Source organism: Onychomys torridus, chromosome 2, assembly GCF_903995425.1.
Source record: "Onychomys torridus chromosome 2, mOncTor1.1, whole genome shotgun sequence".
NCBI lineage: Eukaryota > Metazoa > Chordata > Mammalia > Rodentia > Cricetidae > Onychomys > Onychomys torridus.
Genome location: NC_050444.1, coordinates 132,993,145 through 133,008,582, shown reverse-complemented (window position 1 = coordinate 133,008,582; position 15,438 = coordinate 132,993,145). Strand labels below are relative to the sequence as shown.

Below are 15,438 nucleotides of genomic sequence, written 5' to 3'. Positions count from 1 at the left end.
CAGGGCAAAGCTGTTTGGCTTGCCGGTGTGTTCTGCCTCATTACTTCGGAGACTGGAGAAGTGATTGTACAAACAGGATCTGATGACTGCCCTGTGTTTGGCTGGTTGTGAAATACTTGAGAACAGCGATGGGGAAATAGGGAAAGGGGCCTCTCTTGGTGGAAGGTGGAGTCTGACACTTTGCTCCCTTCAAGCTGTCTGAAGTTCAACATCTTAGCACATGCTGGCCATGAGGACACAGCAGAGCTCAGCTGCAGAGTCCAGAACTTGGGGTACTTAGGATTACACCTGTCTGACCTGAATACTCCTGGCCTCTGAGTTCCAGTTTGAGGGCTTGGTATAAACTCAATGGTAGACCACGTGCCCAGCATATGTGAGGCCCTAGGTTCAGTCTCCTGCACCACACGAGAGGCAGAGAGAGGGAGACCTGATTTTGCTCTAGGAGGGTAGCAGTGCTGTCCGTTCCATTTCTTCCTTTCTGTAATTTTGGGCCAGGCAGAAGACCAGTCCCCAGAATCAGGGGAGTCCCTGGGCCGGAAGATAGGAGTCTCCATGGTGACAGCTGATCTTGGGCTGGTCAGTATGATTCGTCAGGGCATCTTGGCGTTGCAGTTGCTGCCCTCAAATTCTAGTGCAGGTCAGTAGAAGATATACTGGTGTAAGTGGGGCATGGGTTCAGAAAGAGTAGAGGGTTGTTGACAACGATGGAGGTTTCCCCAGAACTAATGAGCCCCTTGTTTGCAAACTGCAAGTCCTTACTGGGTATTCCCAGTACCCTCAGCACTAGCAGAGACCTGAAGGGAAGGGCATGGTCTAGGAAGTCTGTGGTGGAGGAGCACCTAAGGGAGAGCAGGAGGAAAGGGGAAGAAGATAGGTGCTGTGGCAGACGCTGAGGGCTTCGGGGCACTGCCAGTTGGGCCTCCCTTTGGCTGGAGGAGCCATCATCTCCAGGGCTCTTATTTCCTGTCTCAGGTATCATCGTGATCACAGATGGGGTCACTAGTGTCCCTGATGTGGCTGTGTGTGAGACACTACTGAACCAGCTCCGCAGTGGCACTGTGGCGTGTTCCTTTGTGCAGGTGAGGACTTGCTGGGAAGAAGGAGTGGGAAACTGGGTATCTCACAAAGTCAGGAATGGCCGGTTCCTTTTTCACAGGCGAGATCTCCCAGGTGAAGATGATGGCATGGTTTCCTGGGGAGAAGGTGCCAGGTCTAGAGCAGGGTAGGTGACAGTGGCGGGCGAGAACTCTGATGGTTGTCGGTTTCCTCAGGACGTGTCCCCTTTCCTTAGCGTTGGGAGAAAGAATGGGAACTTTGAAATCGTCAGTTCTGATCCCACCTGCCCACTTAGTTCCCGCTCTAGTGGCGTGGGTCAGAAAACAGCTCAGACTAGCTTAACCAAAGTAGGAAGGGGAGCCCTACTCAGGACACTACCGCTGATTTGGATGGGTGGACTTGCAGGGCAGGGAGCAAGAGTGACAGGAAGCAAGGCCTGAGGGTAGACTTAACCAGGGCCTGAAACGCCTATTCTGCTATGGAAAGAAGTTTAAGTATAATTCACTGTGTGATGAAGGTTCGTGGAAGATTTGTGGGCTCATGTTTTACATGGACATTTTTACTGCTTGGTGGAATAAAGACAAGATAACATTCAGATCTGTGCATATGTTAGACGTGCCCGTAGTTCAGGAATGCACAACAGTGAGGCACATTGCCTTTAGAGTTAAGCCTGCTGGGTTGAACCTTGGCATCGCTTATTAGCTCTGTGACATTGGGCACATCGCTTTCTCTCCAGGTGGGATTCCTCTGTCAAAGGAGATTGTAAGAGTGCCTACCTGAGGGGCGAGCTGATGCATTAAAGGTCACAGGGTGCGCCAACTTGGGTAATAAAAGACGGCTCTTTGTGGCAGTTGGGTACACAGCTCCTGATACTGAGGAACTAGCAGGAGTTGAGAGGTAGAGATTTTAGATTTGTCAGGGTGCACATGCTGATTGAGAAGAGAGGAAGGTCTCGGAAGAGCCCCAGGGAACACCAGCAAGAAATGAGGGACACTGGTCTGGAGAGTGTGATGTCAGAAGTCAGAGGTTTGGAAGGAAGAAGGTTAACTTAGTGAGAGGCAGCAGAAAGGTCAAGTAGAGTGAGGAATGAGAAGTACCCTTTGGACTTGTTGATTAGGGGTGTTCTCGACCCATTTCAGTGAAGAGGTAGTGCGGGAAATGTGGATGGCAGCGGACACAAGAGGAAGAGATAAAGACAAAGGCTGATGTGAGAAATTTGGCTGAAGTGATGATTAAGAGAGAGTGGTAGCCAAAAGGAAATAAAAGGTGGACAGAGGGGTGTTTTTTTCTGTTTGATTTGGTTTGGTTCTTAAGGTAGACACTTGACCATGGTTCTTTTGTCTGATTGCCATGTATTCCCTGCATAGTGGTAGGTGTCCCACGTATTGTCGTCACACAAGTAGGTATTTGGTGTGCCTTGGCCACACTCACTCCTGGCCCCTCACTTCCTCCACCTCTCTTATCCTTCCCTCACTGCCGTTTCTCCTTGATGCCATCATAGATTCGCAAATGATTTTCCTTATCTGCATAAACTCTAGAATCCACAAATGAGAGAAATGAAATATTTGTCTTTATGAGTCTGGCTTTGATCTCACTTAGGTCAGTGTTCCTCTCATAAGCAACATAATTTAGTTCAGCACTGAAGAAAGAGGGACTGGAGAGATGGCTCAGTGCTTAAGAGGACCCAGGTTCAATTCCCAGCCACCCACATGGCAGCTCACAACTGTCTATAACTCCAGTTCCAGGGAGTCTGACACCCTCCCACAGACATAAGTGTGTGAGGCAAAACACCAATGCACATTAAACAAATAAACAAACAAACAAAAAATTCCATTGTGTATGTAGACCTCATTTTCTTATTCAATGCTGATTTCCATAGTGGCTGAGCTACTTGACATTCACTGCAGCAGCGTGTGGGTTCCCTTCTCCCAGCATCCTTACTGGCATTTGAAGTTTTCCTCTTTTTTTTTTTTGAGCTGAGGGCCAAACCCAGGGCCTTGCACAGCACTCTACCACTGAGCTAAATCCCCAACCCTTTTTGTTTTGTTTTGTTTTGTTTTGTTTTAAGATTTATTTATTTGTTATGTAGACAGTGGTCTGCCTGTATGTCTGTCTGCAGGCCAGAAGAGGGTAACAGATCTGATTACAAATGGTTGTGAGCTACCATGTGGGTGCTGGGAATTGAACTCAGGACCTCTGGAAGAGCAGTCAGTGCTCTTAACCTCTGAGCCATCTCTCCAGCCCTGAGGTTTTCCTAATGATAGCCATTCTAACTGAGAGAGATAGAATCTCTTTTATTTTAATTTGCTTTTTTGTTTTCTTGTTCATAGTTCTAAGGGGTCATGGTATCTGAGAAGTGTTTAAAAATTAGGGAAAAACAGAAAAAGGATCTGATAGTATGAAGTCCCTAAACTGACAGGAAAACATTGAGTCTAGAAACAGATGGGGCAGTTCTTTATGAGCAAGTGTCTTTTTTTTTTTCCTTTGAGACTAAAATTTGGAAGTTAAAATACATGTAAATTCTACCAAGGGTTTCTGCTTCCTCTCAAAAGTAGAGTAGAAGATGACCATAAATACATAAGGAGGGAAAGCCAGCTTTGGGGAGAAGGAATGTTTCGAGGATGGCCCTGAAGAAGGAGCTGGTGGGGTTTGTGTTTTGATTTAGGAGCAGCCTACACAGTTTCCTTCACTAAGGCATCAATATAGACATGTGGTCCTGGCTGGGGTTTTGAGGTAAGAACAAAAGAAAATAGAGAGTCAGGTATTTGACAGTGATGCTTTCAGAATTGCTTAATCGTGATGTCCAGGCTGGACTGGGAAATGAGGATCTGGATGATGCGGAGAGACTTGGAGACAGCAGAGGCCAAATACCTGGCAGACAGCCTCAATGAGGTCAAAGCTCAGCAGGAAGAGGTGGAAGGAAGCTAGAGGGATGTTGTACCGTGGGATGTGGCAATTTGGAATTGCAAAGATGAATTCATTCCAAGTGAAGCCAAGGGCCGGTGTGTAGACAGCTGCAGATGCGTGGAAGAGAGATGAAGGTTAGGAACCGAACGGCCGGGAATCCAATGAGTCATGTAGAGCCGGTCTGCAAACATTTCCTGCAGAGGTCAGGCAGTAAATATTTAAGCTTTGCGGGTCTCTGTTTCATAGCTGCTTGGCTTTGCTGTGTAGTGTGAAAACAGCCACAGAGAAAATGCAAAATGAACAGGTGTGGCTGTTCATAAAACCTCATTGACAAAAAATTGGTTGATTTGGCCTATAGATTAGAAGTGGTTTGATCTACAGCTGTGGTGTTGGTATTACCAAAAGCTTATTTTCAGGGCAGGCTTACAGGCCTCACACCAGACACATGCTTTAACAAAGGCTTTCGGATGCACCTTAAAGTTTAAGAAACACTTTATTAGAAGTATAATGACAAGAAGCCAGTGGGACAGTTCCCAAAATCTGTAGAGAAGGGAGAAGGGTTTGGCCTGGAGGAAGGAGAGCAGAGGATGGTATGGCCAGCTGGTATGGGTTTTAGATAGAAGGGCTTTGCTGGGCGGCGGTGGTGCACGCCTTTAATCCCAGCACTCGGGAGGCAGAGCCAGGTGGATCTCTGTGAGTTCTAGGTTAGCCTGGTCTACAGAGCAAGATTCAGGACAGGCATCAAAACTATACAGAGAAACCCTGTCTCAAGAAACCAAAAAAAAAAAAAAAAAAAAGAAGGAGGAAGAGGAGGAGGAGAAGAAGAAGAAGAAAGAAGGGCATTGTGGTGGTTCCTCCTGGGAGCATTGTGGCTGCTGTCCCTCAGTGTCTGGGATACAGGAGCGGTAGTTTGTCTTTCCTGTCCTCCCCTTCTTGGTCCTCTGGTGGAATAGGGTCTTTACTTACTCACTCTCTCCAGGTGGGAGGAGTTTACTCTTACGATTGTAGTTTTGGCCACGTGCCCAACGTGGAATTGATGAAGTTCATTGCGATGGCGACATTTGGCTCCTACCTGTCCACTTGTCCTGAGCCTGAGCCAGGCAACCTGGGTCTGACTGTCTACCACCGGGCATTTCTGCTCTACTCCTTCCTGCGTAGCGGGGAAGCCCTGAACCCTGAGTACTACTGTGGTAAGAGCAGGCCCTGTGGTGGGAAGGGTGGGCATAGCAGGGCCTTGGAGACAGTGTGCCCTCGACTCTGGGAGGGCTGGGGTCTAACTGGGGCTGGCTTCTCTGGAACTTTCTCAGTGACTTCAGGGTAGCCCTCCCCTGTGTGTCCATCCGCCGACAGACCACTTCCTCTTTCCCTGTCCTCATGGACCCTCCAGGCTCTCAGCACCGCTTGTTTAACGAGCACCTGGTCTCTGCAAGCAGCAACCCTGCCCTGGCCCTGCGTAGAAAGAAGCACGCCGAGAAAGAGGTGCCGGCCGACTTGGTCAGCACTGTGTCTGTCCGCCTGCGAGAGGGCTACAGTGTCCGAGAGGTGACGCTAGCCAAAGGTAAGGGTCACTCGACCCTACTACCGATTCACAGATTTCTGGTAACTTGTGTGTGTGTGCAGACCTGCCAGATAAAGGGGACACCCGCCCATCACTCATCTAAGTGTCCCCAGGAGTGACTCTGCTTGTCATTTAAGACCAGTGGGCTTTGAGGTGCTCTCAGGGCTGGGTTCTCCTAGCACGCTGTCCCCAGTCCCATCTCATGCCCAAGGTAAACAGCCGAGGAGTGTGGTGTCCTGGACTTGGTTTCCACATCCCTCCTGTGAACTTCACTCCGCGTTAGTTGGTAGGCCGTGGTTCTGAGTGTATGGAACTGGGTTTGGAACTTTGGCCAGGCTCGAGTTCCATGAGATAGGTGAGGCTTTGAGTAGGACTCGGGCCTGGAGTCCTGCTTCTTCTAACCCTCACCTATCCTGCTGCCCCTCGCAGGAGGGTCCCAGCTGGAGGTGAAGCTTGTGCTGCTCTGGAAACACAATATGCGCATTGAGTATGTGGCTGTGGCACCCTGGCCCCTGGAGCCTGAGGGCCCTCGGGTAACACGGGTAGAAGTGACAATGGAAGGCGGCTATGACATTTTACATGATGTGTCCTGCGCACTGAGACAACCTATCCGCTCGCTGTATCGGACTCATGTTATCCGCCGTTTCTGGAACACACTACAGAGGTAATCCCACTTGTGTAGGAAGAGATTTATGAGTGGGAGCTGGTGGGGAGGGACCCAGTGTGCCAGCTTCATGTCCAGGGTTCTTGGACGCCCTGAAGTTCCCTTCATCTGCCCAGCAGTTCGCTGCGGCTCAGGCTTGGCCCTTGTTCTACAGCATTAACCAGACAGACCAGATGCTTGCCCACCTTCAGTCCTTCTCCTCGGTGCCGGAACATTTCACACTTCCAGACAGCACCAAGAGTGGAGTGCCGCTCTTCTACATCCCTCCTGGCTCCACCACGCCGGTGAGTGGTCCCTTCTCTGTTGCCCTTTCATGCCTGCTAGCCGGGAGCCGAGAACCACGGGTGTTCCTTCTCTCTTGAGTCTGAGGCACCCAAACCAGCTTCAGCCTTGAAGGCGTCCCTCCTCTTCCTGCATCGTAAGGCTCTAGGAAAGCTACTAATAGAAAAAGAGGACCTGACAGACCGTCCTAGCAGATCAGCCTTCTGCAGGGTGTTTAGGTGATGGTACCTAGCAGGCTGCCATTGCGCTTGCCCATATCCATGTGGCATACTTGGGCCTCACCTATATACCCATTACCTGTTCTCCAACCACCACCAGCCGTGTGAACAGCTTCAGTTCTGGGCTCTCTCCACTCGGCCTGGTACAGTGAGCACATGGACCGTGGGAGTGTGCAGTGGCCTCATCAATAGATCTTGCCAGCTCTCAGCAGTTTTCCTCTGAAGTCAGCCATAGAAACTAGGCAGGGTCCACTTTAAAGAGCTGTGCAGTCCCTTCCCGCCCAGTCACCTGAACATAGCCTTCATGCTGAAAACCAGTCTTTGCCTTTGTCCCAGGCTGGCCTGTGTCTCTTAACCACAACCCAATGCTGACCCCCCTGAACTGAGTTTACCATAACTATTTGCTACTCAGAGGTTGTATTCTGCTTCCTGCAAATGTTTTCCAAGGGCTGGCATTTCTGTCCCCAGGTGCTTTCCCTTCAGCATAGTGGTTCCGACTCATCCCATGCCCAGTTTGCTGCCTACTGGAAACCAGTGCTTTCCATGGATGCTAATTCATGGCAGAGATGGCTACACATGCATCGCCTGGTGCTAATCCTGGAGCATGACACGTGGGTACCCTCGGGCCATGGCTCTGATGGAAGAAGAAGCTGGGGAGTGGGGCTGGTGGGAAGAGTGTCAACTATGGCCAAGCCCTCCTGCTCGTCAGCTTCCATGACCTCAGGGTCTGGAAGAGATTGGGGCTGGCAGCTCTGACCTCGGTCTCCCACCCCGTCCCTAGACCACTCCCCAAGCACTTGCACACCCCGGGCAGCAATGGGCGCTACAGCACCATCCAGTGCAGAATCTCCCACTCCTCACTGACCTCTCTGCTTCGTGACTGGAGCAGCTTTGTGCTGGTGGAGGGTTATTCCTACGTCAAGCTGCTCTCCAGGTAGGCAAAGTGGTATCCGCTCGCCCTTCTCCACCCTCATCCCAGTCTCTCCCTCTTCCCTCAGACCTCATCCTTATTCCTGAAGCTCGTTCACTGCCAGCTTAGGACTGCTCACTTGGTTCCATTTCTCCCCAGTGGTCCAGACCAACCCCCATCCTCCTTCTACATGGTCCGCATCATTTCTAAGACCCCATGCATGGTTCTTCGTCTGGGGTTTCCAATTGGCACACCAGCCCAGGCCCGGCACAAGGTAAGCTAGACTCTGACTGCCCTGATTGACTAACTGAGGAGTTCTAGGTGTAGATGAACTGTTTCCTCGGCCATCCTGGCTCAGTAAGGAGAGGTGCCCCCAGACTGAGTAAGTCTTGAGGAACATGAAAGGGAAGGTTTCTCCTTGGCTGTAGACCCCTCATCCCAGACCTGGAGGGGTTGGGAGTAGGGGAGTCTGACTATACTTCCCCACAGATAGTGTCAGGCCTGCAAGAAGAGATCCTGCGTCTTCGCTTCCCTCACCGGGTGCAAAGCAAGGAGCCGACACCCAAGGTGAAACGAAAAGGGTTAGGGGGCGTTGGTGGGGGCAGCTCTCCATCCCAGTCACCCCCTACCCTGGGGCCACAGCAGGCCCTGTCTGACCGGCCCTGCCTTGTGGTCCTTCATAAGCCACTGGACAAGCTCCTCATCAGGTCGGTATAGAGGATGGGGGAGGCTTCAGGGCATGAGAGAAGGCTGTGAGCAGAAATCAACTGGGGAGCTGCCCTATCTCCCAGGTATGAGAAGCTGCCCCTGGACTACAGGGCACCTTTCTTGCTGACCCTGGAGCCACCAGGACCATTGCCCCTGGTGTCAGGCCGCTCAGCCTCATCTAGCCTCGCGTCGCTCTCCCGCTACCTCTACCATCATCGCTGGCTGTGGAGTGTCCCATCAGGCCTGGCCCCAACCCTGCCCCTCAGTGCCATCGCCCAGCTCCTCTCTGTTCTCACTGAGTACGTCTGCAAGCCAGCAGGGCAGCCAGGGCAGGGAGAGGACAAGTGTAGGCTTCCAGACACTTCCCATCCCCAAACTCCATTGTCAGTACATAGTTCATGCTGTGGCCTTCCCACTCTGCACTCCCCCAGCTCTGCTAATTCTGGTCCCTGGTCCTACTTAGACCTGTACACTCCAGGAAACTGCTAATCCGCACAGGCCTCCAGTGGACTTAGGTTGCATGACAGCTCTGGGGGGGGGGGGGGGGGCCAGTTGGAGCGCTGACCTGAATTTCCCCCTCATCTTTCTGCCCTGTCCTGTCTTTGGGGCCTCAGGGTCCGGCTCTCTGAAGGGTTCCACTTTGCCTGTAGCGGGGAAGGAATCATCAACATGGTTTTGGAGCTCCCCATTCAGGTGTGTGCCATCCCTCCTGAAACTAACTCCAAAGATCTTCACAACCTCGGGACGCTTCCCCTCAGCTGGGTGGTAACCACCAGAAACTGCCTCACTAGATGTAGAGACCAAGGCCTCAGGCCAGGATCAGTGGGAAGCAAGCCCAGCCTCTTCACTGCCAGGGCTTTGCCCGGGATCTCCCATTTGTCCACAGAATGAACCACTGGGGCAGGCCGCTGCTGACGAGAAGCACACGTGTGTCATCCAGTACATCCTCTTCCCCCCACACTCCACCTCCACCAAAGACAGGTGAGGCCCTGACCTCTGGGAAACACTGCGTAGTCCCTCCCCAGGTCACCTTAATGTCTGGCTACCGTACTCTAATGTGACCTCTATCCCAAACCAGAGCAGAGAGTCGCTGGTTTCAGATGACCCATGCTGAGTAGATGCTCATCTGCATAGGCCATGCAGCTGTCCTCAATGCCTGCCTTCTCGTCCCTCCTGCCACCAGCTGTCCCTGGACTCTCTCCAGGCTCAGAGCCCCTCCTCTTCTAGCTTCTCAACAGATGATGACAATGATGTGGAGGTGGAGGCCCTCGAGGGGGACTCGGAGCTCAATCTGGTCACCGAAGTGTGGGTGGAGCCTCAGTATGGCCGAGTGGGACCTGGCCCTGAAAGCTGGAAACACCTGAGGGACTTGACCTACTCTGAGATCCCTCACGCTGTGAGTGGCCCTCCACTGTTCCCCACCTCCTCCCAGATCGCACCTTGCTGGGGGACTGTAGCCTGTGCACTTCCCTGAGACCAGAGGTGGGAACTGGGATAGAGTGATCCCTGTCATCTGCTGTTCCTCCCCTAGCTCCACCCACGGGATGCTGCCTGCATAGGCTCCCTGCTGACCTTTGAATACCTGATACAGCTGTGCCAGAGCAAGGAGTGGAGTCCTGCGCCCCCAGAGCCGCGGCTCTCAGATGGTCAGTGGAGAGGGTGTAGCAGGGTAGTAAGATGGGAGAAGGCAGCCACAGACAGGTAAACTGCATCTCACTGTGCCCTATTCTTTCCTTCTAGGGCTGGACCAAGGAGGAGACAGCTGTGTCCACGAGATCCCGTTCCATTTTGACCTGCTAGGGCTGTTGCCCCAGTGCCAGCAGCTGCAGATGTTCTTCCTTCTGCTCTCCAGAGGTGGGTACACTTGGGAGCTACTCACCCTCACCTCAGGGGCCAGACCTGGGCACCTCAGAAGATAGAAAGCGGGTCAGCCAGTATGGCAAGTAAGCGATGGGCTTTGCTGGTCAGGGTGGAGCCGGGGGCAGCGGCAGCATTGCTGAGCAGAGTGTGTGTCGGGCAGAGCCAGAGGGTGTGTCTCTCGCCGAGGGGCCCTGTCCCACCAACGACATGGTGCTGTGCCTGCTGCACAGCTGCCTGGGGCAGGAGCTAAGTGACCGGGAGATCCCACTCAGCCCCGCTGACCAGGCTGCCTTCTTGAATGAGGTCCTGCGGCGGAGCTGCCATGATCCAGGTGAGCTCCCCACCACTTTCCTAATACCACACTTCAGCCCTGCCCTTCCCTACCCCAGGGCGCTTCCCATCTTTGAGTTCTAGCCTCCTTCCCTACCCTTTCACCTCAGAGTCCTGCCTCTGTGCTGATCCTGCCCCGTTCCACCGTCTCTACCCCATGATAGGTCCAGAAGGTCTTCTGGTGGGGTGCCACGCGGTCCCAAAGGATCAAGCAGGCAGCGGTGCCCAGGCCGCTGGAGACTCCACCCTTCCTACCCTGGTCAGCACCACTGCTTTCCCCTGCGCGCTTACCATGCTACACCCTTCCGTCGGCATCACACACCTTTGCCGGGGTCCAGTCGTCCTTGACAGGGTGCTGTCATCTCCCTCTGATCTGGACCTTTCACGCTAAACCTAAGAGGAGCCGAGTTGGGGAGGAAGAGAATGGGACTTGGAATGTTCCTGGTAGATGGTTCTTATTTTCTGTTTATCTCTTACAGAGTGTGGGGCCCCCTGGACTTCTCAGGCCTTCCACTTCTGCCCAGCCCCCTCAGTGGCACTGCTACGCAAGGCTTCTGAGCCCCCAGCATGTGTTTCTGATTTTTCTCCCGGCCACCTTCTCAGGTACCAATGGCTGACCTTCCTCACTAATCCCACTGATAGAAACCCTTGCGCTCCCCCCAGAGAGCGCTATTAGAAGCCCCTTTTCCTCTTCAGATGTTCAACGTCTGTCTGCTTATGGCCTGGAGGCTTCCTTTCAAGAAGAAACAAAACCGAAGTTTGGGGATTGGAGTGGCGCTCCCAACCTAAAAGACCTGGGAGGAGCTGGGGCTAAGGCTACAAAGTCCCAAGTCCCCATCCTCAGTGTAACACTTGCTAGTGGTAAGGCTGCCGCCTGGAGCCATTTCAGTAGATGGGGGTTGGGAAGCCAAAGAGGGTGTGAAGACCATGAACACCTCTCCTCACAGACAGGACCCAAGACCCAGGAGAGCCAAGCCCACCCTCCTGCCGAGACCTACCAGCTTACAGTGGGCGCCAGGCTCCCCAGACAGAGGGTGCAGATGGGCCCCGGGCCCGGTGTCCTGTCTACATCTATAGCTGTTCCCTGGAGGCACTGAGGGAGCAAATGGTTGGCTTGCAGCCTCCTCAAGCACCCCGAGATCTCATATTCCGGTGAGTGTACTCCATTTGGACTCTTGGCTTCTTCCAGTCAAGGCTTGGATACACACTCAGGTGGGGACAGACAGACTGTTGACAGTCAGGAGCTCAGCTTCTTAGCTGTATCCCCCAACCAATCATCAGACACCCTAGTTATGAATTCATTTGCTAAGGGTCTCTACATTCCTCTGGAGTGCAACTGCCTGATGAGGTGTCACTTAGGGAAGTCTGCCAGGCTCTGCTTTCCCTCACATTCCAGGACTCAGTACCCGGACCCCCCCTCCTCGTCCTCAGCCTGGATGGAGCCCAGATACAAAGAGGTAGCCACTCACTGTGCCCTGCTGCAGGAGCATGCACAGCGGTGCTATGTCCGCGGTGAGCAGAAATACCCTACCAGGAAGGAACGTGGCTCTGCGGCTGGAACCAGGGGGTGACAGGGCTGGGCACTGGAAGGACAATGACAGAGCTGACCCCATGGTCCCTTCCACTTCCGTTAGGGCTGTTCCGGAGCTTGCAGCAGGCACAGAGCGTGACCTGCCAGGATTTGCTGGCTGCCGTGGACGCCTGTGAGGAACTCCTACAAGAAGTAGACATCACCTCTTTTCTGCTTGCACTGTGTGGCCATACCTGGGGTTTGCCTCATGCACCCCCAAGCCCTGGTCCCCTCAGTCCAGGACCCTTCAGCAGTAGCATCGAAGAAGGACCAGAGCCCCGGGAACGAGCTCTTTTAGTTTCTGAGTCCAGGTTAGGACTGTTCCTGAGGGTTATTGAGCAGGGTTGTAGGAGACCCATTGACCGAGTCCCTGCCAGCAAGACCTTCCACCCAAGAAGCAGCGGTGCCCTGTCACTGGTTTCATCTCCAGTGCATCCGCTTTGTCCACTTGGCTCTGACCACGGTCCTCCTCTCAGGCGTACATACCCCTTCTCTCCGGATCTACTATGTTCTGATTAGCTGAGTCAGGGCTAACCCATTCCCAGAAGTGAAAGCAGAAATCTTCTGTTCTCTTCCATAGTAATCATGACGTTTCCCCAGCTCATGTGAGTGTATCAGTTTAGCACAAAACTGCTGATCACTGAGTCCCACAGTGGGCCTCCACAGCTCCTTGCTGAAGGGAGGCTACAGGGAAGGACAGGCAGAAGGCTGATGCCCCGGTAGCTTCTACAGTGTGTTGCTGTTGAGAAAAAAATAACTAGACTACCAAGGGTGTCAAGGACTCCACCCCAGTCTGTGCTCCGGAGCCGCAGACCCCACTTTCCATGACCTCTTTAAGTGAACACTTCGTTCCAGCATGCTTTGCTCCTCCTGTTCTCCATTTACACTGAGTAATACCACCCTCCACGAGTGATATGAGTTGGCGGGGGGACAGGACACCCTTATTCTAAGAAATGTGGAGGTGAGAGGCCAAGGAAGAGGGTTGATTCCTTCATCACCTCCCAAGCCAATGTTCGGACATGCTATAGAGAGACAGATGTGTGCTGCTCTAGCACTCGCTGGTTCTTAACAGTCATGTGCTCCTTCCAACCCCAGTGTAGAGACTGAGGACCTGAGTGAGCCTGAGTTTGCGAGCTCCCGTGTCCCCGGGAATCCAGACCCTGGTCCGGAGATTTCTCTGACGGATGTCTGCCAGCTTAGAGGAGAGGCACATGATGCTCTTCATGGCCTCATCCAGGTGGGAACTTGGAAGAGAGCAGAAGCAGGTGGAGTCCTGCTTATGCGGCCCTCAGACGTGTGTCCTGGTCTAGTGAAAGTAGTGTCTTTTAAGGGGTGGCTGACATCATAGCCTCCTTCTAAACCCACAACAGGAGAAGTTCCTGGAGATCAGTCGTCTGCATTTCCGAACAGTGCCCTCCAATCCCCACTACTTCTTCTATTGCCCCCCTTCCAGTCGGCGAGAGGTGAGCAGCTTCCTCTTTTCCTTCCTCATGCCCCAGCCCAGAGCCCCAGAGGAACCCCCATCCCATCTGAGTCCTTTTGATAGAGTGTAGGATGTCCTCCTTTGATTACCTGCCTTTTCCCTCCCCAGGATGAGGGACCCCGAGACACTGTAGACAGAAAAGTCAGTGACCTGGAGTTTTCAGAGGCTGAGCTCGTGGGAGAGGAAGGTGTGTGAGCAAGTGGGTCACAATAATAGCATGGCTATTTGAAGCCACGATTCAGTGGTCTCCCGCTGCTGTCCTCTCCTGTTGACCACGTGTCTTATGCTTGCTAGGGGACACATCTGCCTGCTGTGTGGTCACTGAAAGTGACCCGGAGCTGGAGGTGGAATACCGTGAGAGCCGCGAACCAGACCTAGGGCCTGCTGGGCTAGACTCGGCATCCCTGTCAGATGCAGACACTGTGAACCCCGATGAGGACTCCTTCAGTATCTTAGGGGGTGACTCACCCACTGGGCCTGACAGCCTCGTGCATGACCTGCCACCCCTCTTCCTGCATCTCACATGCTCTGTGCGGTTGCGTGGACAGCACAGCTCAGTGCCTGTGTGCAGCCTGCCCACCTGCCTGGGTGAGTTTGGAGGAGCCAAAGGTCCCCATAAAAAGAGGTGTTTGTCTGCCTGCCCTTGGGGACAGGGGAGATGGAGAACCTAGAAGAATGACTTGGTATCACTTAGAACTTGGGAAGCTATACTTTTTCCAGGACACCCAGGAACCCCTAATTTTACCTTTCTTACAGCCCAGGTGCTTTCCAGTCTAGAGGGACCCCCAGTTGGAGGCCGAGTCCCCTTGAGGGACCTCAGTATCACTCTTGATGTCTTTGTGTTGACCTTGCCCCTAGAAGTGGAACTGCCCCAAGCCTCAGACCCCCAACACCACCGGTAAGGCTTGGCAGGTTCTGGGGCTTCGGGAAATGAGACTGTGGGGACCCTAGGAGGGTAGCAGCTCCTGATCTTTGATTTTTGCTCCCACCCTGTCTAGGTCAACATCTGAAAGCAGTGCTTCATTCCCACGCTCCCCAGGACAGCCATCATCTTTAAGGTCAGACGATGGCCTAGGGCCCCCACTACCACCCCCAGAAGAAGAGAGGTACATCCTTATCTCCCTCTCAGTTTCTCACTCCCCCTCAGTTTCATTCTTGGGAAACTAGTTTATAAACCTTTCTTCCACTTAGGCACCCAGGACTGTCCAATTTGGCCACGCCCCACAGACTGGCTGTGGAGAACACTATGAACGAGGTGAGAGCCTTCTTTCCTTCAGTATGAGCAACAGCCCTCCAGCGCTGTACCTGACACCCTTTCAGTCAGGTAAACGAGATGAGGTGCTGCTCTATCCTAGGACTGGGGCAGGCTTCTTTCTCTCCGTCAGTAAGGCAGACTGTCTTCTAGTTCCTTTTGGTTTGGGGTTGAGGTGGTGTCCCAGTAAGGGCTTGCCCCTGCATTCTGGCTGTAGATCCGCTGGTTGCTGGAAGATGAGATGGTAGAGGCACTCCGAAGAGGGGGCGTCCCCCGGAGCTCTGCCCTCCACCGAGCAGCCGCCCACATTCATAGCTCTTCGGGACGCGCTACCTGCCTCCGCCAAGCTCCTCCTCTGAGCTTTGTGTTTGGGCCAGAACGCTCCCTCACACAATTCAAGGAGGTAAGCTGCTCTCAGACCCCTCGATGGTTCCCTGGGGGCTCATCCTTTCTTGGACCCCAGAAAGAAAGGCCTTTTCTTAGTTTGAGTCCACAGAATTTTCCCTCCTCCGTCTCCTTGCCCTATCATCTGTTCCTCTCCCGTTTGCCTGATAGCCCAGTTCCATGGACAGTTACTCCACTCCCACCTTGTTAGTGGGCCTGCTGGACTAGGGAGGTGACTTAACCTTTTCTCACCTCT

At 53.2% G+C, this 15,438-nt stretch overlaps 1 protein-coding gene across 2 annotated transcripts in view; it reads left to right on the top strand.

The window, feature by feature from the left end:
• Positions 1 to 15,438, top strand: part of Szt2 (SZT2 subunit of KICSTOR complex) — a 44,747-nt gene that overhangs the window by 9,469 nt on the left and 19,840 nt on the right. For both annotated transcript variants that reach the window (XM_036178514.1, XM_036178515.1), the window contains exons 6-36: positions 496 to 637; positions 973 to 1,079; positions 4,943 to 5,153; positions 5,351 to 5,521; positions 5,951 to 6,185; positions 6,340 to 6,469; positions 7,154 to 7,296; positions 7,467 to 7,619; positions 7,755 to 7,869; positions 8,085 to 8,302; positions 8,387 to 8,602; positions 8,918 to 8,996; positions 9,190 to 9,284; positions 9,531 to 9,699; positions 9,835 to 9,949; positions 10,044 to 10,157; positions 10,324 to 10,494; positions 10,658 to 10,752; positions 10,973 to 11,096; positions 11,190 to 11,354; positions 11,441 to 11,645; positions 11,890 to 12,005; positions 12,128 to 12,374; positions 13,159 to 13,300; positions 13,434 to 13,526; positions 13,655 to 13,733; positions 13,841 to 14,134; positions 14,303 to 14,444; positions 14,545 to 14,652; positions 14,738 to 14,801; positions 15,016 to 15,201. In XM_036178514.1, the coding sequence (XP_036034407.1) occupies positions 496 to 637; positions 973 to 1,079; positions 4,943 to 5,153; positions 5,351 to 5,521; positions 5,951 to 6,185; positions 6,340 to 6,469; positions 7,154 to 7,296; positions 7,467 to 7,619; positions 7,755 to 7,869; positions 8,085 to 8,302; positions 8,387 to 8,602; positions 8,918 to 8,996; positions 9,190 to 9,284; positions 9,531 to 9,699; positions 9,835 to 9,949; positions 10,044 to 10,157; positions 10,324 to 10,494; positions 10,658 to 10,752; positions 10,973 to 11,096; positions 11,190 to 11,354; positions 11,441 to 11,645; positions 11,890 to 12,005; positions 12,128 to 12,374; positions 13,159 to 13,300; positions 13,434 to 13,526; positions 13,655 to 13,733; positions 13,841 to 14,134; positions 14,303 to 14,444; positions 14,545 to 14,652; positions 14,738 to 14,801; positions 15,016 to 15,201 (4,644 nt within the window). The remainder of the gene's footprint in view (positions 1 to 495; positions 638 to 972; positions 1,080 to 4,942; positions 5,154 to 5,350; positions 5,522 to 5,950; positions 6,186 to 6,339; positions 6,470 to 7,153; positions 7,297 to 7,466; positions 7,620 to 7,754; positions 7,870 to 8,084; positions 8,303 to 8,386; positions 8,603 to 8,917; positions 8,997 to 9,189; positions 9,285 to 9,530; positions 9,700 to 9,834; positions 9,950 to 10,043; positions 10,158 to 10,323; positions 10,495 to 10,657; positions 10,753 to 10,972; positions 11,097 to 11,189; positions 11,355 to 11,440; positions 11,646 to 11,889; positions 12,006 to 12,127; positions 12,375 to 13,158; positions 13,301 to 13,433; positions 13,527 to 13,654; positions 13,734 to 13,840; positions 14,135 to 14,302; positions 14,445 to 14,544; positions 14,653 to 14,737; positions 14,802 to 15,015; positions 15,202 to 15,438) is intronic.